Source organism: Pelmatolapia mariae, linkage group LG14, assembly GCF_036321145.2.
Source record: "Pelmatolapia mariae isolate MD_Pm_ZW linkage group LG14, Pm_UMD_F_2, whole genome shotgun sequence".
Lineage (NCBI taxonomy): Eukaryota > Metazoa > Chordata > Actinopteri > Cichliformes > Cichlidae > Pelmatolapia > Pelmatolapia mariae.
Genome location: NC_086239.1, coordinates 17,425,809 through 17,448,703, shown reverse-complemented (window position 1 = coordinate 17,448,703; position 22,895 = coordinate 17,425,809). Strand labels below are relative to the sequence as shown.

Genomic DNA, 22,895 nt, shown 5'->3' with positions numbered 1-22,895 from the left:
AGGACTCTCTCCCTTTGAGTCAGATGGATAACTGCAACTGCTTTTAATGAACTATTTTGATGTACTGATGTTTGATGTTTTTTGTTTTCTTTGGTACTTTGTGATCAATATCTTAAAAGGTGCCACATAAATAAAAAATTTACTTTCTTAAAATTATTAAACACACATATTTTTAGCTATTCAAAGTAAATCCAACATGTATCAGGTTAGGCACAATGTTTCGAAGATTTTTAAGGCCCAGTACAATAACCTCTGTTTTTTCACAATTTAGGGGCAAAAAAAAAAAATCTGAGTTCATCCATGTCTTGATCAGTGTTGGACAAGTTACTTTGAAAAAGTAATTATTTATAGTTACTAGTTACTTCTTCAAAAAAAAAGTAGGGCTTCATGGAGACATAGTTAAGAAGGCAACTAGAAATGTAAAGATTTTTAAAGAAAATCTGGTAATCATAGATAACAGTGAATTGAACTTCCTGTAAAAGGTAGGTGTTTTGATTGTTAAGTCCAAAAGTATTTTTAGAAAATAATTCATCATTTTTAGCAATTGCATTTCCAAGATTTAAAAATGAACCAAAAAAGTTATCAGTTACCTTCATGTTACACTTCTATCACTCACACTGACAGAGGATGGTGACCTATAGTCACACAGATATGCTGTATCTGTTAACCCCAGTTAAGTAGTCCTGACAGTATGTTGCACAGATTCCTTTCTGATGCTGAACGATTTGCAACTAAAGCCCAGACAGGCTATGTTTTCTTCTCCAAACGAATACAACACTGTGACAATGTTGAATGCACAGACAATTCTGTCATGCTTTACCAAAACATGTAATGGGGACACAAATTAGTTGCTGTTGGTGCGGTACCTCTGTGTGTGTCAAGCTGTTTGTTCTTATGTATTTTACAGTAAAAGTGGCAGATTATTGCACAATAGTTTCTGGACTTGAAACAGTGGCTCCTTGATTTCACACAAACTGCAGACTGAGACACAACAGAGTAATCTCAATCTTTGTGATGATTAATTACATAAAATTGGATATTATATCACCCCTAGTCCAAGAAAATAATATTAGGAGGAAGTGAAACATGTTTAAAAGTAGACAAATAGCATTAGGTCTGTGCATTATTACCTGTTTTCTAGTAAGTAGAGTCAGTGTGCTGTTTGTGTTAAACTTTGTTTTACCCAGTGTCCTCTGCAGGTCTGAGACTGAAGTGCAGCTGGTTCTCAGAGGGATGACCTGCCAGGCTGTACTTCACCGTCACACAGCCCTCTGCTGCCTCTGAGCTCTGACACAGAATCACAGGGTTAGAAGTCACGTTAATTACTATCATCAAATATCTGAACAACAACATGAGAGGCTGCTGCTCCTACCTGCCCAGTGAGCTGGGCATAAATCAGTGACCTTTGACCCTGGAAAAGTGCTGTGATTGGTGGAGAGAGGACAGTGACAGACACTTCCTTTGGTAAATCCCATGTGACTGAGATGTCGACCAGAGCCGGCTGCAGAGCAAATCGCAGCGACTGCATCACCTGAAAAATAAGGAAAAACTCTCCAAATATACACAAACAGCTGGAACAGAGATTTTACTCACTGCAGGTCTGATCTCAAATATGTATCTGCTGCTGCTGCTGCAATGCTTAACTTGTTTTCTTTTTGTGTTTAATGTCTTACTTTTGGTTGCATCCTGTCAGTCCCTGTGATGAACTGAGCGTGACCTCCTCCTTCCTTGGCCATCCCATTGATGAGAGCAGAGCTGGCCCCTTCCCCAATCCCAAAAGAGAAACACCTGCAATACAGCAGTTTTCTTTAAGTACATGTTGAACATTCTGGATATTGTGTAGATATAGTTGTTGTTTTGTGGTTTCACCTGTGAGAACCTGAATTCTTCTTCACCAGATCTATCACTTCTTTGGTGTGCCCCACCTCTCCATCAGTAAAGACAAACAGCTAGAGAGGACAGTTGGTATATAAAGACATAACATCAGACCCACAAACACACAGCTTGTTCTGAGAGCTGAGTTAGATTTCAGAAATAGTAAATATTTCTTATATAGCACTTTCTTACTTCGCTTGAGCACTCAAACCTCTTTATACAATATGTATCATTCAATCATTCACAAAGAAAAGAAAAGACAAAATCAGTGAATACAAGCACTTTTTCCAAATCTAAGTGCTCTATATGCAACTTAAATTTTCTAAAGTTCCCAGGAAATTAATGTAAATGTGTGTGTGTTACCTGTCGAGGCTGATTGGGAATGCAGGGCTGGCTGTAAATATGTTTGAGGGGCTGCAGGATCTCAGTTCCTCCAAGATTAGCCTCCATCTGCTCAACTGTCTTCAGAGCCTCCTCCATGGTCTGCTGGCTGTACTCCACACTCTTACTGCCATCACATAAACACATGCACCAAAACATCCATTCAGATACTTAAAGACTGAAGGGCCTTTCTTGGGCTGACTGATATAAAGGAAAGACTCACGGGAAGATGTGTTCATATCCGGACCCAAAACTGTAAATGTTGAAATAGCAGCCCATTGGTAAGCTCTTCAACAGGAGCAGCAGAGTATCCTTAAGAGAACACGGACAAGATGATGAGCCCACTGTGTGAGAGGAACACTAGGAAAGATTTTCTGACTCTAATAACTTAATACAGATACCCTGGCACTGCTGATGCGAGTTTCCTGCTGCATGCTGTTTGTGATAGGACAGCCCATACTTCCAGACCGATCCATTAGAAACACAAACTCTCCACATGAAGCCATTGAAGACATCACAGACTGGGGGAACTCAGGATACAGACTGACCATCACCACTGGATCACCCATCAGAGAGCCTGAGAAGTAAGACAGAAACAATTTAAAACATTTCAATGTTTATTCAAACTCCTGACTTGAAGAGTAAAGATAATTAACTTTTTATTTGCAGACCAACTACTTCACTCATTTTCACTCACCCGGCTCAGCAGAGGCCTGTCCTCCCTCCACCACAGCAGTGGGCTGGTGGGCATCTTTGTAATAAATCAGCAGTTCAACATCTCTGTCAAACTTGTGTCCTGCAGCCAGCTTGACCTATACACCACAAACACATTCATATTTAGTTCTCAGTAATAAGTACAGAGCAGAAACAGCAGCACTCTACCTACCGTGGCCTGGGTTTGATCAGTGTTGAGGTACTGGAGAGGGTCCAGGGAACAGTTGGACTCTACTTTAGAGATTGGACGAGGAGAGGACACTCGGGCAGAGAAAGACAGGCTGTAGGGCACCAGAGAGGCTGGAACAGAAGTTACCTGGACTTCTGCACCTTCACTACCTGTACACAACATCAGGTTAGAAATGCTCTAAATAATAAGGCTTTAATTAGAAAGATTTTTTTTACATGCAAACATAATGTAAACCTGTTCTTAGATGCCATATTTATTTTTGTTTCAAAGTAAAAGTGTTCTTGTTTCACTAAATATTCCCATGTTTTAAATAAACTATGGACAGTAGTATGTACACTAGTTTAAAGCTGTCGAGGTGTTCATGAATAAACAGAACATCAAAGCTTAAGTTACTGACAATTTAGTTTAATTCCATTCAATATAATGTTATTTATATAGCACCAAAACACGACAACAAGGTGCTTATCCGTGTGTTCTGCAAATGATTTACATATTTGATAAATGTAAACAGACACCACTGCAAACTGGGACATGCTCCAGTCTTAATTTATAACAATGGTGGTAAAATAATTAAATATCCATTAAAAATTTTACATATTCTCATTTCAGTTACAACCTTTAAAGCTGACAGAAATTCTACACAGTGACCGTCTGTTTACTCAATGCATCTTCCTCTGCTTTCTAAAAAAATGTTTATATTCTGACAAATATATTTGAAAGAAAAATCACTTTTTCTGCTAGAAAATGAATTAGAAGCTTGACTGTTTCTGCCATATATTGTGTTCTGTCTGTATTGTGAGGTTGGTTCAAGACCTAACGTGGTTTAACCATTTCTGGTCCAAGTATTTTGAAGTGTTCCTACCCTGAGGCTGGTATCGAGGGTTGAGCACAGCAGGCAGACAGAACCTCAGACCATCATCAGCCTGCACAGCCAGCTCAGTCACGTACTCCAACCTGATGGAGGCGCTCTCTCCTGGAGGCAGACTGCCCACACTCAGAGAGAATATATCTGGACTCTGATCACTCTCCTCCAATAGGAAGGCCTGCTGACCGCAGCTCAGAGCATCATCATACTCCTCATGAGCCTGAAGGACAGGAGACACATGTCAGTGACATTCACTGTGTTTTTTGTTATTTTGAATCTTACTTATAATCAGGTTATATTTTCTCTCCAGCTCACCTTCTGTTTCTCCTTCACCTCAGCTACAATCTGTGTCTGTCCAATCTTAGCACTGAAATGACAGACAGCAGCATCTCCAGGCAGAGGGAAGACAAAAACAGCCTCTAATGGTTTGTCCTCCTTATTCTCGTAGTTCAGAGTGGAGACCACTGTAGCCACATGGTCCCTCACCTCCAGCTCCACCTCAATGCTCTTCAGAGGAACTAAAAGAAACATAATCACGTCATACATAAACCATATATTCTTTACAAATGGTTGTTTCACACATGTTGGATTTATATTTGTAATTTCTTTGAAATTCAGAAGAAGGAATGGGATAATATTGTTAACCTCTGTTTCATACTTTGTGGATTTTTGTATTAAGTGTGTCAAGTCATTGGAATATGTATATGATAGTGAGCATATTGGTGATTAGGCTGAGGCTATTGAAACTGTCAAGCAAAGACTAATAGCCTTGAAGAGGTATACCAGAGAAACAGAAGACAGGAGAATAAACCAGTTGTTCTCCACAGAATGATCCAAGGTGTACTCTCAGTGGCAGCTGAACAAAATGAGAACTGCCCCACCAAGGCCAGATACAGAGCAAAACTGGAAGAGGATCTGGGAGAAGGAAGCAACTCATAACGGCAATGCTCAGTAACTACAGACCACAACAACCTCCCTGAACAGGATCTTAAAAAAGCTTAAAAAACTGACTGTACTCAATGAGCGTCTCTCAGCACAAATAAACCAGCTGCTAATGGACGAGAGACACCCAGAATGGCTAGCTGAAGACCAGACAGTCCTGATCCCCACCGATCAACAGGAATTCCATGAGGATGTGGCAAACAACACTAGAGGTCAACTTCAACCAACTGTGCAAGTCACCATCAAGTGTGGGATTTACCAAGAATATGCTCTGTCCCCACTGCTGTTCTGCATAGGCCTGAACCCCCCCAGTGATATCATTAAAAAGACTGGCTAGAGATACATACTATGGAATGGACCAATCATCAGCCATCTCCTCTACATGGATAACATGAAGCTGTATCCTAGGAGTGAGCAAGACATCGTTTCACTGGATACCTCAGGCAGCAGAAACCCGAGAAAGAAGAGGAGCAAAGAGAAGAACCATCATGGAAGGACAGGCCTCTGCACAGTATTTACCACCGTCACGTAGAAGTAGCTGACATCCAGACATCCTACCAGTGGCTTGACAAAGCTGGACTGAAAGAGAACACAGAGGCACAAATCATGACAACACAGGAACAAGTTCTAAGTACAAGATCCATGAAAGCAGGGGTCTGTCACACCAGTCATGACCCCAGGTGCAGGCTGTGTAAATATGCCCCTGAAAAAATCCAGCACATAACAGTATGGTGCAAATTGCTAGCAGGCAAGGCATACATGGAACGCCATAACAAAGTGGCCGGCATAGTATACAGAAACATCTGTGCAGAGTGTGGCCTGGAAGTCCTGAGGTCAAAATGGGAGATGCCCACTAGGATGGTTGAGAATGACCGAGCCAAGATTCTGTGGGATTTCCAGACACAGGCAGACTGATGGCTAACCAACAGGACATAGTAGTGGTGGACAAGCACAAGACAGACATAGTTATAGACGTAGCTATACTGACTGACAGCAACATCAGGAAGAAGGAACACAAGAAGCTGGTGAAGTACCAAGGGCTCAGAGAAGAGCTTGAGAAGATCTGGAGGATGAAGGCAACAGTGGTCCCAGTGGTAATTGGAGCACACAATGCAGTGATCCCCAAGCCGGGCGAGTGGCTCCAGCAGAAAACAACATCTGACCAGAAGTGTGCAGTCCTGGGAACTGCAAAGATATTGCACAGGACCCTCAAGCTCCCAGGCATCTGGTAGAGGACACAAGGTTGAAGGATAAAGACTGTCCACAAGGCAAGTGTGGAATTAGTAAATAATAAATGTTTATAATAGTACAAATGATAGAAGTCTTTACATTTGAATATCAGATGAATGAAAAGAGGCTGCAGAGAAAACGGAAGACTCTTTATTTTCCGTCAGTACCTGGTTCCTTCTGGAGAGTTAGCAGACCACAGCGGTTTATCATTGTATCTGTGAATCAGAAACATTTAAGGACTGTGAAATAAAATTTATAGTGGCTGTGCATTCCAGGCATTCCTTAGCTATTTAGATATTATAAAAAATATTTCCAGGTTAATCTGGTCATATAATGTTGTAGTTATGATCAAATCAATGAATATAACAAACTATGATGAGCTGACTTGCAGCAGTGTAATTGTTTTTATAGTTAATGCTCGAGAGTTAAAATGTTCACCTAGTTTTCCTCTGACAAAGCTAATAACCAACAGGATCTCTCGTCAACATCCAAGTTAGGACTAACCATTACTTCCATTCTCTAGTTATCTTTTTCTTGTGATCAGCCTTACTGACATTAAAAACAGCACAAATAACTCAGAATGAATGCAACTGTTCGTTGCAGCTATACAGACTTTTTATGTAATCAAAATATATCAGTACACATTATTTATGTTGCGTTCATGACAAACTCATTTAGGGACATTTTGATGCCATTAGTAAACAAGTGAAATACTCACACAACCAGCCAGTTCGTTTCAAGAATGATCAGGAACAGCGCAAACTAGCTGCTCAGAACCCTGTAATCCAATGACAGAGTAAGTCACGTGACAACAAAAATAACACTTTGGAAGTGCAGGTTTCACACATCTGAAAAAAGCGAATCTCGTGTAGTTAGACGTTCACCTGACAAACACGGTGCGTGTTTCTAAGGTTATGACAATTCGGCCTTTAGTTTTGGTTTGGTTTGTGTCGTGCGTTGCTGTGTCTCCAGGAACAGATACGAGGTTCAACACAACACTGCTTTCTTTGCACAAGCTGGACAAGAAAAAAAATCTAAACCCCCCGTTGGAGATAACAGGTATCATGAATGTTGTTATTAACTTTTTTTTAAGTCGATCTTTCCGCAGGAGGGTCTGCGAGCACTCACGATAGAAAGGGCGTTTAACTAGTCACGTGACGCTTCTTACGCGTACAGCGCAATCCGGTCAGAGACTTTATCAGGTGATGATGATAAAACGATAATTAAAAATCTGTAACAAACAGTATATTATAGTAAAAAGAGCACCGCTGGAAATAAGAAAACATTTCTTGCTGCAGAAAATTTGCAATGTGACTCACCATTTTAACGCGGAGTGCGCTCTCAGTGCTGCTGTTTACTCCTAACGTGACGTCTTATTAACCATTTAGAATCGGCTAAACATAATTTTAATGACTTGACACACGTCTACTAAAATTGAGTCTTCGCTTCTACAAAGATGCGCATTAATATGGCGACTCTACGACCAGAAGCATCTGGATTATGTTGCCACGGATTATTATACACGTTGGAAAACGCCACCAGAAAACACGAAAAAACAGTTAAGCGGCAGCACCGCGGACTTCTCCGACCCTCTGCTAACTTCAAGTCAGAGGACTTTCCTGTCCCGACGATGAATGGCATCTCTTTGTACAGAGTGACGTGCACCCACCCGATTATATGTGACACTTCAATCGTTCCGTTTTGTGAAACTGCATAGGTTATACTGCATGTTTTTGACTGTTATCCGAAAACGTTTTTTTAAAAAGACAATAATGAATCCGGAAATAAAACCCGATGATGTGACATTAGGAATGAACTAACTCATAAAGAACGGAATGGTTGAGATAAACCTGTGAGATATGAAAATGTGGCGCTGGAGACCGCTAGTGAAGAATGATGTGCAATAGAAGCTTACTTCTATGGACAGACCAACGACTGTAGAAAACAGACGTGTGTATCCTGACAGGTTTCGTTTTCTTTTGCTCCCTCTTTATACTGTTTAGAGGCGGCTGGCAAACAGCAAACTGGTGCGTTATCGCCACCAACTGGTGTGGAGTATCGAGATGTAACTGTCTCCTCTCTCCTGTTCCTTCCTGTGCTTCTCATTTTTTTCTATTTCCCTTTGTATTTTATAAAACCATCGCCCTTTCCTCTCTTCCTCCCATTGTTTTTGCCACCTTTCTTTTATTATTCTACTCTTGATTGCTGTCCTACTAACACTGATTTCCATGTCCATAATGGTCTCTTTGTCTCTTCCTTTGCTGTTCTGTCTGCCATAATCATTTCCCTTAACTCTATGATGCGCTGGTACCCAAATGAGGGTGACCATAAGCCCCATCATAGTAATTCTATATAATGTTTGCTGAGTGTCTATCAGAATGTGAGGTCTGCAATCTGAGTGACTGTCTTGCAAACTTACCAATGATGAAATTGAGTCTGAGCATATCACAGATCTTAGTGGTCTTGCATCGTCAATCCATTGAACAGTATTGAAACTATTTCTCCCGTGTACACGGATGAATCATCACTGATTCCTTTTCTTACTTATGAATATAAATACTAAAAATAAATATACAATAATAGTAAACAATGAAGAACACCAACATCAAAAAGATAATAAAGTCAATAAGCAATAAAAAAAAGAGAATTAATTTTTACTGTACATATCTTTCATTAATCAGCATAAATACCCCCCTAAACATTTAGTTGGCTCACAGATGTAGAAATTGTTCAAAAGAAAATTCCAAGAAATTCTGATTATATAGCACTCACAACAGGGTATATAATACAACAGCGAACTGAAGGCAGTATGGTGTAATTAGATCTGCTCCTGTTCACTAGCCCTGAAGGTTAAGCTACTTTGAAAACAAGATGTAAAAATCAAAAGTGGCTTTATCGCTGAAGTTAGATAAGAAAATAAAACAACCACTCACAAAGTGAGGCTCCTATGCCTTGTAAGAAAAAACATTGAAAATGTGTGGCTATTATCTGATCTTTGAGCTATTTGTGTTCAAACATTGCTGCAGATGTGAATGTGCAAAGAAATAGTGTGTGTGTGTGTGTGCGTGCGCGCGCGTTTATTGAAAACTAAAGTTTCACTGCAAACATTGCATATATTCAAACTTTATTATAATTTTTTTTTTTAATTTTTTTTTCACAGTATTCACAGTATATGTGCACCCACCCAATACTATGTGACACTTTATCTTAGGACCCATGGCAAACATTAGCTCAATCAGTTGCTCCACTTATTAAAACTTTACTGAAAAGATTCTGTGCTTTTGGCCTGCAGGGCCAGAAAGATTATCTGGACAGTTTTACTGCAGGTCCCTGTTCTTGTAACAGTGTTTACACTATGAATCACAGACTGACTGTGCTAGTTCCTTGTAGATGAGGACCTGGGCAATTGGGTATATTGCCTGTACTATACAATATGGCTTAAGTGCTAAAATGTTAATGTGCATACCTTTTATTATTCAACATACACAGTTTTTCCCAAACATTTAGTAGTCTGTCAGATTATAGAAATATATATATATTTATTGAGTTGCATTAGATTTCATGGCATTTCTATCTAAACATTAAGCAGACAGATAAACCTGATTACAAAATATGACAAAACCTGTAAATGAAACATTCACTCCACTGTTTTCAGCTTTCTTCAGAGTTTTCAAAAGTATTTGCAACTTAAAAGGGAAAAAAAGCAAAATATTATGATTACATAATCATTCAATTTGCTGCACTGGTAAATGAATAGTTAGGCACACAGGCGATACTGCAGCACACCTGATATGACATGCATTGCACTCTTTCCTATTGTAAGCCATGATCCCCACAGCTTCAGTGATGGGCCCACTGGCTCTTTCTTACCTAACCACACCTAGCCACTAACACTGCTGGTGCCATTTTCCCCCCAAATAATAAAAATGCTATCTTTTGTAATTGCTGACTTGAGCCAGGCCCTGTGGGTTGGCTATATATTTTTTCCTTTGCTTCAGATAAAAAAACCCCCAAACCACTGGTTGTTCCATCATCCTAACTGATCAATTAGCATATATCGGCTCAATGCTAGCATTTTGTGGATAAAAAGGAAAAATCTGCAAGAGAAACAAAATGTCATCAATATTGTTTAATTTCAATGTGACCATATAAACAGCGCTATAAGATAAAATTAGGACTTTGTCTAGAAGTAGGCATAAAAAAGTTAACTTTGATTTGGGACTGTAACACAAGCATTTTGAATTAGAACCTTTCTCAGAAGAACAACATGAAGTGGAATGTATAAAAACAAGTAAAAAGTAACAAATTATGAACAACATCGCCATATGGTGATGGAAAACAGGAATAAAAACATACAATTTAAATGAGTTGCCATAATAACTGCTTGTTTTTTCATTCTGATTATATAACAATTACAATAGGGTAAATAGCACAAAAATGAATTAAAAGCCATATTGAATGATTCGCCAATCCTGAAGGTGAATCCACTTCGAGAAAACCTAGAGTCCCAGAGCTTCTTTCTTTATGCTGCAACCCAACAGGACATTTCCAGATTCCACACACTCTGACACACATGGCGCTAAAATGAAAACGCAAGTTATTATACGAATAAGGAGAGGGCTGATTTATTTATTTTTTTTGTGGTTTCAAACAGTGTTTAAAAGAATATTTTATTTGATATTATCATTGTTTCTACCATTTTGAGCATGGATCCATGAGGCAGCCTTCAAAGCCAGAAACTCCCACTCATCCTTTGCATCCATCTTGAAAGCATGAAGCCAGACTAGAGCCAGAATGGTGGCCCACACTTCACAGTTGGCCTAATTCATCAAATGAACACATGAAAATCATGATCTCACTTTACAACTGTGCTAACATAAAGTAAAATAAAGCACTGAAATGTGTTCAGTTGAAGATTTGACTAATGAGAAAACACTTTCTGCTGGTGTGTTGTTACTGGATAATGCAGTGCAGCTCCGAGGATACTTAGGAGAGTCATTACAACCAATATTTTATCCTGTGATATTTACAGATTTGTTTTCATGCGCCAAGGCAGGGGCTACATTTACTTTACTTCTTTTTGTTATATTTGTTATATTGTACTTCCATGTTTTTAATTGCATCCTATGTTTTTTTGTTCAAGTTATGCAATCAATTTTGTTTAAAATCTCATATTATCATTTTGTGTTATTACTTAAATTGACAGCCAGTGTTAACTTTGACAGAAAATGTTGATTTAGTTTTAGTTTTAGTCAGTCGTTTTACTAAACATTTATTTTTATTTATAATTTAGGCGTCTAAATTTAGATTTGGTCAGCTAAATATTATAACATTATAGTAGATATAGTTTATTCAGCTGATTAAAATCTAATGTAAAGTGTTAAGGTTTGTTGTGTTTTTGCTGGTAAGAGATGCTCCAAATGGTTTACAAAGCATCTTATTTTCTTTAATATCACATGCAAAATCTGTCCAGGTCTTCTCTTCCTTCCGAGTGTTGAACATTTATCATGTTTTCATGATAAACAGGGAGCATGAGAGTTTCCCCCTGCTTGTCGGTGGCAGATCAAATTGTGGGTGTCTAACTAATCTAACAAGGAGATCCCAAATTCGCCTCACCTTCCTACACAACTTAATTAGTTCTGATTGGATCTCGTCTCTCTAGAAAATTTTCATCTCGTTTTTATTCGTTAGTGAAACTGTCAATACATTTCAAGTTTTTGTCTTCCTGCGTTCGTTTTTATTGTGTTTTGTTTTTCCCTCACAAAGCTTATTGATGAAAATTATGACAAAAATGACAATTCAGCCCACCGTTCTGGGTTTGATCTTTTCCACCTGCTGACTGGTCTTTCCCAGTGCAGTAGCCAGACCTGGATCAAGCAGCCAGGAGCCAGACGCCTTCTGGAGGGAGACTAAGTGCATGAAAGGGTCTCTGGGTGGTTGCTTGGGCAACGCAACTGGAAAATCAAAGATTAAACAAAAACCAGACCTCAATATGGTGATAGATAAGAAAACACAATTCTACATGACAGAGGATAGCAAAAATGTAACAGTGTACATAAGGCTTCCACACAGCAAATTAAGAGTTTTCAACAGAAACTGAAGAAAGACTAAAACTGGAAAGAAAAAAAAGATAGCTTTATTTTTTTCAATGTGTATACCACAAATAGGTTGATATTTTTAATGTTTTTATCAAACAATAGCTTCGGAATGTAAACAGCAAGAAGATTTGAGATGACACACACATACTGTGGATCATATAATTTCCTCTGTGGTTATTATATGAGCCATATTTATAGAACAAATATTTTTTTGCGCTTACAGTCAGCTTTTTTCGTACCCAACATAGATTTTACTGCAAGGTAGGCATTCATCACCATGATGTTTGCATAAAAACAGCATATTTAAAATATTATATTTGAATTTGTTCAAATATTGTTTAAAAATTGGGTCAAGACATTTGCTGAAGAATTTGTCATTAATGGGACTTAAAGGGACTTTCATAGTTTTTACTCTTTTCTACAGAAAAAACTGAAAAGTTCCAAACTATAAAGTGACACATTAACACCTCCTACTGCCCACGTGTACACATTTGATCTAAATCTTTTCTAAATCCCACAAAAACATGGCAGCTGGAAATACAAGTTTCAGATTTGAAATCACAGTTTTAACACAATCTTATATTTGACATAACAATTTAACATTTAAAATATGACTAAATATGAAAATGACTTTCACACAGGTGGAATCACAGACGGAAGATGAACTTGGTATTAAAATGTAGATAAAAATGAGACATTTCAAATGCTTTAACTTGTTTTGACCAGTTACCCATCCCACATTTCATTTTAGAACTGCATAGATAGCTTGTCTTAAACTTCCATTCAACTTGTACTTACAGTCATGCAGGGAACGATCGCAAAAACTATCTGCTGTGAAGTCAAGATGAAAAACATGGGGTGAGCAATTTCATAAAAAGTTGCTGACTAATGACTTTTTCACATTGTTTGGTGATACAGAAAAATCATTCAAATACTATAAATAGTATGTAAAATGTAGATCATCTTCATCTTTTTTTCAGGTTTTTATTAAGAAATAAAAACAATTACTGGATTGTGATTTTACTGCGCAGATGTGTGGTGTTCTGCCATTCACTCTTTACTTACCCCCACGCCATAGATTACCTCTCTTCTTTTCATCTGCCATGAAATCAAGATGAAAAACATGGAGTCAGCAATTTCATAATAGTGAATGAAATAGAACAAATAAAGTAAAGACATTATATACAGCCCAATACAATGACTATGATAGCAAATACTGCTGATGCTGTCCATAGAGCATTTCATATTTAAAATTTTCAAGTTAAACAGAGTAAAACAGAAAACATTTATTTTTAGAAATGCACTGATGTGCAGATGTGTGTTACACTGACAATCAGCTTTTACTTACTTGTATTTGGTATTGAACACATTGCCATGGGGAAACAAGCTAGGATGTAGAAACAAAAAGGGATTAAAATATTTTATACAAATTTTTTCAAAGGCTTTTTTTCATGTCATTGATTTAAACACTGATTAAATGTTTGGGATCTTCATGTGGTCAGTCCAGATGCTTCCTCACCTACCTCCAAGGTCCCTGCAGTATTTACAAAGCTTGATCACCATGCTTGATTTGTCAGATTGTTTAATTTTCATTGTTCTTCTGTGTTTAGTTTCTTCCTATCAGTATTTTTGATTCCTTGTAACAAACCCTTTGAAGAAAACAAGCTACATTTTGCTTTAACTGGTATGTTTTTGGATTCTGACTTCAGGAACCTCTAAACTGGTTCTAATGTTCTGCTCTAAGTTATCATTGAAGTACTTTTATTCATGTTGATCCGCCTTTGTCTTCAGGTTGTGTGTGACAATTAGTTTTTGCTTTTGTAGTAACAAATGTATAATTCCTCTAATACTCTTCATACTCAAAATAAAACTAAAATATTCTGATTGCTAATTTTTAAAATACGGGGATACTCTTGTGTCTCTCTGCTTTTAACATTATCACTGCCCTGCTTTCATTCACTCAGCTGCAGGTATAAATGTGTTAAATCTCAGCGATGCAGCAAACGTCCATGCACACATGTACCTTCCAACGCCAATAACTCTGCTTTGTACTTACTTCTTTACGGAGCCCCGCAAGGGACATGGGAGAAAAAAAAATTACGATGAACTTTTGCAAGATCTCGCAAAAGTTGAATTCCAACAATGGTGGCAGCTACTTAGTTGTAATATTACTCTTTCTGGGTCACAAAATAAACTTTTAAGCTATTTTGAGGCGTGAATGTAGCTGTGTAAACGTCAAATATCTGCTCGGTTTACAAGACCTCACATATTGTAAAAGTGCTCCGACGTTTTCGGAGACATCTGACACCCACCATCTCGAAGCTAACGGGAGGTCGAGACCTACTACAGCCGGGGGGAATACCGCTCTCCCGGCACATCGTGCCTCGACCTCCCGGTCGGCTTCGAGCTGGCGGCCTCTGAAGAATGCGGCTAAAACTCTTGCGACGTCTCGCAAAAGTTCATCTTAATTTTTTTTTTCTCCCATGTCCCTTGTGGGGCTCCGTACTTCTTCCTCTACGAGGAGCAAGCAATGCTGATCCAAATCTTGGTGTCACTTTAAGATTAAAAAATTGTGGATTGTGATTTTACTGCGCAGATGTGAGGTGTTCTGCCATTCACTCTTTACTTACCCCCACGCCATAGATTACCTCTCTTCATTTGATCTACCATGAAATCAAGATGAAAAACATGGAGTCAGCAATTTCATAATAGTGAATGAAAAAGAACAAATAAAGTACAGATATTATATACAGCCCAATACAATGACTATCATAGCAAATACTGCTGATGCTGTCCATAGAGCATTTCATATTTAAAATTTTCAAGTTAAACAGAGTAAAACAGAAAACATTTATTTTTAGAAATGCACTGATGTGCAGATGTGTGTTACACTGACAATCAACTTTTACTTACTCGTATTTGGTATTGAACACATTGCCCTGGGGGAGCCACCTAGGATGTTAAAAAATGAGATTAAAATATTTTATACAAATTTTTTCAAAGGCTTTTTTTCATGTCATTGATTTAAACACTGATTAAATGTTTGGGATCTTCATGTGGTCAGTCCAGATGCTTCCTCACCTACCTCCAAGGTCCCTGCAGTATTTACAAAGCTTGATCACCATGCTTGATTTGTCAGATTGTTTAATTTTCATTGTTCTTCTGTGTTTAGTTTCTTCCTATCAGTATTTTGATTCCTTGTAACAAACCCTTTGAAGAAAACAAGCCACATTTTGCTTTAACTGGTATGTTTTTGGATTCTGACTTCAGGAACCTCTAAACTGGTTCTAATGTTCTGCTCTAAGTTATCATTGAAGTACTTTTATTCATGTTGATCCGCCTTTGTCTTCAGGTTGTGTGTGACAATTAGTTTTTGCTTTTGTAGTAACAAATGTATAATTCCTCTAATACTCTTCATACTCAAAATAAAACTAAAATATTCTGATTGCAAATTTTTAAAATACGGGGATACTCTTGTGTCTCTCTGCTCTTAACATTATCACTGCCCTGCTTTCATTCACTCAGCTGCAGGTATAAATGTGTTAAATCTCAGCGATGCAGCAAACGTCCATGCACACACATACCTTCCAACGCCAATAACTCTGCTTTGTACTTACTTCTTCTTTTAGGAGGAGCAAGCAATGCTGATCCAAATCTTGGTGTCACTTTAAGATTAAAAAAAAAAGAGTGAGGGTATGAGGTCCGGATAGGACAGGAAGAAATGCAAAAATTGTTTGTTGTACTTTCATTCAGGTTTTTACTTCTTGCTAATTTCTGATCTGTGGAGATCACTTTGGAAAACAAGCAACTACTACCTAACTGGTTTGTTTTTAAGTTAAGTTTTTTAGGATTTAGAATTAACTCTAATATTCTGCAATTAAAGCTGTAATTACATTCACCTCATTGAGGTTCAGCCATCTTTATCTTCAGAGCTGTGGCTCACAGAGTTTTAGTTTTGGGATTTAAAATAAACTCACTGGGTGTCGGAATATTTTTGCGCACAAGAGGTCCTTGGATCACCCTGCTGTTGTCTTTGTTGACAGCAATGAAGGCAGTGAAAGAACTGCTCACTCCTGATTGGACACTGAGCCGCACCAACTTTTTCTTCAGTTCTCCATCTTGCTGTCCTCTACTTTCTCTCTCCTCCATCTCCAGTGAGCGAATCAGAGTACGAGCACCCAACCTGTGGACTGTTAATCTGCAGACATGACACAAAAAAACATCTTCTGTTCTAATGTCTGTCATTTTACTAGATTAACTTATCAGTAACTTCGTCTATACCACTGCATCCTCTTCAGGGTCCTACAGAGGTGAAGTTTAATCCACCACTTTGGGAAAGAATCACAATAATAACATATCAAGTTTATCTGAAGACAGTAGAGTGATCCAATATATACATGGATACAAACATACATACATTGAAATGCATGCATGCGTTCATGAACTTTAGTTAATCAAGTTTAATTCTTAAACATTATAAAGTGTTTACTGTATGTTGTAGAAAATTGTTTAATGTATAATGTTACCATTTTTATTTTAATGAAATGACGTATGCCCATTCTTATGTTTACTTTTTAGACACTCATCATCAAGCTCAGCAATAATAAGGTTTAAGATGTTAGAGTTAAATTACCCTTTAAATTTTTGGTTAAAACAGCTTCATTTATTCCTGTGTTTTCTGAATCATGAAATTTGAACTAAGGGAAATGAAGCCAGTTGGTTTTGGGCAGATAATGGCTGCAACTGGAATATTAAATGAGTAAACGCTATTGTCAGAATATCAAACATAGAAATACACTGTAATTCATCATTGTCTCTAATGAGGTATAGATGGAAAAAAAGGATGTGGTAAAACCAGGTCATAAAAATATCAAAGATATGCACAGTAATATGTTTGTACATCTTAAATAAAGTAAACCAAACCAAAAGGGTGCTGTTGTTATTAAATTTTGTTTTACCCAGTGTCCTCTGCAGGTCTGAGACTGAAGTGCAGCTGGTTCTCAGAGGGATGACCTGCCAGGCTGTACTTCACCGTCACACAGCCCTCTGCTGCCTCTGAGCTCTGACACAGAATCACAGGGTTAGAAGTCACGTTGATTACTGTCATCAAATACCTAAACAACAACATGAGAAGGTGCTGTTCCTACCTGTCCAGTGAGCTGGGCATAAATCAGTGACCTTTGACCCTGGAAAAGTGCAGTGATTGGTGGAGAGAGGACAGTGACAGACACTTCCTTTGGTAAATCCCATGTGACTGAGATGTTGACCACAGTCGGCTGCAGAGCAAATCGCAGCGACTGCATCACCTGAAAAATAATGAAAAACTCCAAATATACATCCTATACATATAACAAATATGTATCTGCTGCAATGTTTAATGTGACTTCTAATTGTGTTTAATGTCTTACTTTTGCTTGCATCCTGTCAGTCCCTGTGATGAACTGAGCGTGACCTCCTCCTTCCTTGGCCATCCCATTGATGAGAGCAGAGCTGGCCCCTTCCCCAATCCCAAAAGAGAAACACCTGCAATACAACAGTTTTCTTTAAGTACACAGAGGACATGTATTGTGTAGATATAGTTGTGGGTTTGTGGTTTCACCTGTGGGAATCTGAGTTCTTCTTCACCAGATCTATCACTTCTTTGGTGTTTCCCACCTCTCCATCAGTAAAGACAAACAGCTAGAGAGGAGAGTTGGCACATGAGGACAAAACATCAGACCCAGAAACTCACAGCTAGTTCTGAGAGCCGAGTTAGGTTTCAGAAACACAATACTTCATTTTTAGTTAGAATGTGTAAAATGATTCACAATTAGATGCAGATTGTAGTAAATTGATAGTAAATTACAGATTACAATCAACTGACTTCTGTTTTCTTACGCCTCAGAATCCTAGCTTTGGTGCTGCTATAGGACAAACATTTTTAGTCATCCAACAGAGATGAAAAACATTAAATTTAGATTGTACCCCAAAATGGCCCCTGCCAGCCAGTATGTTTCTACTACGTACTGTTTAAACTGGACTGGAGTTTTCTCCCATTTGTGGAAGGCTGTCAGGCCACTGTTTACCTCAGCTGTTCTTTATTCTGGACGAGGCTGTAAAACTTCATGAAAGGAATCTTATATGTGTCACAGAGTCAGAGAAGCTTGCATCTGACTTATGACAGCCATAAATAAGTTGAGTTGTTGAGGATATACTGAACTGTCCTTAAGCACTGTTGTTAGCTGCTTTTAGTTGCTGTTGGCCTCTCTTAACTGCTGTAGCCTATTTTAGTTGCCATGAGCCAGAATTTGTGAAATTTTCTTTGAAGTGGATGTAACTTTGGTGGACTCTGAATAAACTCTCATACAATGTAAGAATGTCATAAAACTGTTTATCAGAGGCAAAGTGTGCTTTTTAGGATACTGGATACACTGTGTTAAGAGCCCTGACATCAGTTCAGTAGATGAGGCTTGAGGCAAGAGGAAAGTGGGTGACATTTTATTAAAATGCTGGTGGCATTGTCTGTTTCTTTCGAGTTTTCATTTCTTTGGTGAATGGGATGCCACTCTGACGATTAAACATGAAAACATGAAACACGAAATTTAGTCTGAAGGTGTAGACACAAATTTAAATGTCCCTTCACGGTATGCGAAAACCTATAAGTTTCTTACTCCACCTTTAATGTACTCTGGTCAGTCTCTAACCACATACGTAAAATGCCATTAGTTAGAAAAGTCCTTCCTGGCCATTGTATTTAAATATGATGGGGGAACATAGCAGCTTCCACAAACCGTAAATCACACACTCAATTCTATTTATTTCTAAGATATTAATAATAAATTAATGAGAATGCATCAGTTTGTTGGAAGATGTGATTACAGAGTACTGTATGTAAATTTATTTATGTACTTTTATTTATGAGTATAGCATCCTTTTTTCTCTTAAATCACCTAATTGAAATAATGATTGTACATTTAAGGTCAGAGTTAGGCAAGCGGCAAGTAAGATGAAGTTTCAAGGCAGTCTTGAGGAAACTAATCCAAGCCAGTGTGTGTGTTACCTGTCTAGGCTGACTGGGAATGCACGGCTGACTGTAAATATGTTTGAGGGGTTCCAGGATCTCTGTTCCTCCAAGATCAGCCTCCATCTGCTCAACGTTCTTCAGGGCCTCTTCCATGGTCTGCTGAGTGTACTCCACACTCTTACTGCCATCACACAGACACCAATACACACATATTTAACACAAAAGACACAAAAACATGAAAGGAATACTTTTGTTGGGCTGACAGATCTGAGCCTTACGGGAAGATGTGTTCATATCTGGACCCAAAACCATAGATGTTAAAATAGCAGCCCATTGGTAAGCTCTTCAACAGGAGCAGCAGAGTATCCTTAAGAGAAGAGGGAAAAGATGGTGAGTCCTCTGTGTGAGAGGAACACTGTGAAAAATTTCTGATTGTAAGAACAAATACCTTGGCACTGCGGATCCGAGTATTACTCATACTTCCAGATCGATCCATTAAGAACACAAACTCTCCACATGAAGCCATTGAAGACATCACAGACTGAGGGAACTCAGGGTACAGACTCACCATCACCATTGAATCACCCATCAGAGAGCCTGAAAAATATTAGGGACAGAAAAATGACCAAAAATTGTTTTTGCTGTTTACTCCAACGTCTTTAACTACTGAGTTAAAGAAGATGGATAATGATTTTTTTTTTTATTTCAAAACTAACAACAAATCTCATTTTGGCTCACCCATCTCAGCAGAGGCCTGTCCTGCCTCCACCACAGCAGTGGGCTGGTGGGCATCTTTGTAATAAATCAGCAGTTCAACATCTCTGTCAAACTTGTGTCCTGCAGCCAACTTGACCTACACACCACAAACACATTCATATTTAGTTCTCAGTAATATGCAATAACCACACACAGCAGCACTCTACCTACCGTGGCCTGGGTTTGATTAATGTTGAGGTACTGGAGAGGGTCCAGGGAACAGTTGGACTGAATTTTAGAGACTGGACGAGGAGAGGACACTCGGGCAGAGAAAGACAGGCGGTAGAACAACAGAGAGGCTGGAACAGAAGTCACCTGGACTCCTGCACCTTCAAAATCTATACACAAATGACACTGATTATAAATAAGCCCTGTATTCAATTCAATTCAATTTTATTTATACAGCGCCAACTCATAACAGCAGTTGCCTCAAGGCACTTTATACTGTAAGGTAGACCTACAATATGACCCCCTAAAAGAAAAAGCTTTGGCAACAGTGGGAAGGAAAAACTCCCTTTTAACAGGAAGAAACATCAGGACACTAGCAAAAAGGAAAGTTTTAAGCTTAATTTTAAACGTAAAGACAGTGTCTGTCTCCCAAATCAGAAGCTGGTTCAAAAGCTGGTTCTACAGGAGAGGCGTGACTTTTTGGGGTTTATAATAAATAATACATTTATAAATAAATCTATAAAGCCCACATTGTTTTTAGACACCACTCAGACTTGTTGCAGCTTTAAGTTTTTATATATTATAGAGCCGATAAAAAAATTATGAGAAAAATTTTATTTTCCAGTAAACATGCAGAAAAATCCAAGTTGTATCTCATTTCCACATTTGACATTTAAAATGTCAACTGCTTTTCCTACCCTGAGCCTGGTATCGAGGGTTGAGCACAGCAGGCAGACAGAACCTCAGACCATCATCAGCCTGCACAGCCAGCTCAGTCATGTACTCCAACCTGATGGAGGCGCTCTCTCCTGGAGGCAGACTGCCCACACTCAGAGAGAATATATCTGGACTCTGATCACTCTCCTCCAATAGGAAGGCCTGCTGACCGGAGCTCAGGGCATCATCATACTCCTCATGAGCCTGGAGGACAGGTGACACATGTCAGTGACATTCACTGTGTTTATTGTTATTTTGAATCTTACTTATAATCAGGTTATATTTACTGTCCAGCTCACCTTCTGTTTCTCCTTCACCTCAGCTACAATCTGTGTCTGTCCAATCTTAGCACTGAAATGACAGACAGCAGCATCTCCAGGCAGAGGGAAGACAAAAACAGCCTCTAATGGTTTGTCCTCCTTATTCTCGTAGTTCAGAGTAGAGACCACTGTAGCCACATGGTCCCTCACCTCCAGCTCCACCTCAATGCTCTTCAGAGGAACTGACATTCAAACAGAATTACCAAAAAACATAAATCAGAGATGTTTTGAAAATGGTTGTTTGTTTCTTCTTTTTACAAGTGTTACATCTCAGCAAAAGAAAATACTTAACCAAGTTGATACTTAAACATGGTTCTGTCCAACAAAGTGTCAACTTAAAACAAAAAAGAAGAAGAAAAAGCCGGTGTAATTTTGTTAATATTTATATTTAACTTAACCAGGCTATTTTTTAAATAACTTTCTTATTATTTTATTTTATTTTTGTAGGAACTGTACTCGCTAAACATAAACGTGCAGATCATGTCTATATTGGGTCCGTCAGTTCATTACCAATTCTGGACATCTATGCAACGTCCAAACTAGGCCCACAATCTGGACATCCAACAATGACCCAAGTTAGATGTTAATATGACGTTCAACATTTTAACTTTGGACTAGCTAATTTTTCTGGACATCACGTGGACGTCTATGAGAGGTGCAGGAAATCTACATGATTAATAAATGTAAAAAATGTTTGTTTAGAAATATCAAGATCGTTGTTATGAACATGATACATATGAATACAAATTATTTATAAAAATAATAAAAATTTATTAGCCTATGTATTTGTTCAGTACATGTGGGGTTTTGGGGGGGATTTTGTTTGTTACATAAATTTTTTTTTTAACTGGTTATTTATTTCATTATATGTCCTCCACCCTCTGGAAACATGTTACTAAAGAGCCTACAGAAGCAGTATAAAAATGATATCTAAAATAATATAAATTTGATGTTGAAAGAACATCCGCAACAACCACATGTGGACTGCTCATACACGTATTTGTACTATTTTCCCCACTTTAAAATTTTTTTTTTTTATTTGTTTATTTATTTTTTTTACAAGTATCCTCTCTATCACAAAAAGTATGTGAAGCAAAATATTACATGCCAAGCAGCGAGTATTTACATTTAAGGATTAAATAAATGACAATCGGTCAGAGAAAAACGTAAGTCTCTTTGTATCAGTACCTGGTTCCTTTTGGAGATTTAACAGACCAGAGCAGTTCATCCTCGTACCTGTGAACCAAGAATATTTGAGGACTTGTATTAAAAATAAATGTATCCTTTTATCCATTCATCCATCTTCTTCTGCTTATCTGGGGCCGGGTCCTGAGGGCAGCAGCCTAAGCAGAGAAGCCAAGAAATCCACCAAGGCGTTCCCAGTCAACGCGTTAGCGCCATGCAGCCCCACCGCGCTAACGGAGATTTGCCACCTTAATGAGGTTATGGCGCTAACGTCATTTTAACAAGATTAACGCTGACAGCACTATTTGAAACATTTGAATAGAAAAGGCAAAATATTTCTTGAGCTTTCAGTCAGCTTTTTACTTACTCCAGCTCCTTGCAGGTCTTGCTGCAGAGTAGGTATTGATAACCATAACAGGAAAAAAGTAAAAAAGAAATAGGTTAGTATGAG

The 22,895-nt window shown here is 38.3% G+C and overlaps 2 protein-coding genes across 13 annotated transcripts in view; both read right to left on the bottom strand.

The window, feature by feature from the left end:
- Positions 1 to 8,190, bottom strand: part of LOC134641701 (von Willebrand factor A domain-containing protein 5A-like) — a 28,580-nt gene extending 20,390 nt beyond the window's left edge. For 10 of the 12 annotated variants that reach the window (XR_010095563.1, XR_010095562.1, XR_010095564.1 and 7 more), the window contains exons 1-14: positions 8,113 to 8,190; positions 6,916 to 6,975; positions 6,365 to 6,412; positions 4,341 to 4,543; positions 4,023 to 4,245; positions 3,143 to 3,309; positions 2,954 to 3,068; positions 2,658 to 2,833; positions 2,480 to 2,568; positions 2,239 to 2,383; positions 1,870 to 1,949; positions 1,674 to 1,788; positions 1,373 to 1,531; positions 1,184 to 1,287 (exon numbers count right to left, since the gene is read on the bottom strand). Coding sequence is in view for 9 of the 12 variants with exons in the window: in XM_063494212.1 (XP_063350282.1) it covers positions 1,184 to 1,287; positions 1,373 to 1,531; positions 1,674 to 1,788; positions 1,870 to 1,949; positions 2,239 to 2,383; positions 2,480 to 2,568; positions 2,658 to 2,833; positions 2,954 to 3,068; positions 3,143 to 3,309; positions 4,023 to 4,245; positions 4,341 to 4,543; positions 6,365 to 6,407 (1,619 nt within the window). In the remaining 3 variants the exon portion in view is untranslated. Of the gene's footprint in view, positions 1 to 1,183; positions 1,288 to 1,372; positions 1,532 to 1,673; positions 1,789 to 1,869; positions 1,950 to 2,238; positions 2,384 to 2,479; positions 2,569 to 2,657; positions 2,834 to 2,953; positions 3,069 to 3,142; positions 3,310 to 4,022; positions 4,246 to 4,340; positions 4,544 to 6,364; positions 6,413 to 6,915; positions 6,976 to 7,081; positions 7,286 to 7,516; positions 7,609 to 8,112 lie in introns of those variants that run through there. The other 2 variants (XM_063494214.1, XM_063494213.1) reach the window with 2 other exon arrangements.
- A 2,342-nt stretch (positions 8,191 to 10,532) lies between these two features.
- Positions 10,533 to 22,487, bottom strand: LOC134641194 (von Willebrand factor A domain-containing protein 5A-like). The gene is made up of 22 exons (XM_063493473.1): positions 22,448 to 22,487; positions 21,239 to 21,441; positions 20,921 to 21,143; positions 20,226 to 20,392; positions 20,037 to 20,151; positions 19,747 to 19,895; positions 19,577 to 19,665; positions 19,335 to 19,479; positions 17,895 to 17,974; positions 17,704 to 17,818; positions 17,443 to 17,601; positions 17,254 to 17,357; positions 16,273 to 16,493; positions 15,913 to 15,960; positions 15,209 to 15,247; positions 14,926 to 14,958; positions 13,644 to 13,682; positions 13,361 to 13,393; positions 13,094 to 13,123; positions 12,006 to 12,151; positions 10,894 to 11,017; positions 10,533 to 10,776 (listed from the first exon to the last, which is right to left on the bottom strand). The coding sequence occupies exons 1-22, from the start codon at positions 22,485 to 22,487 to the stop codon at positions 10,697 to 10,699; spliced, it is 2,382 nt and encodes a 793-aa protein (XP_063349543.1). The 3' UTR covers positions 10,533 to 10,696.
- Between the last annotated feature and the right edge of the window lie 408 nt (positions 22,488 to 22,895).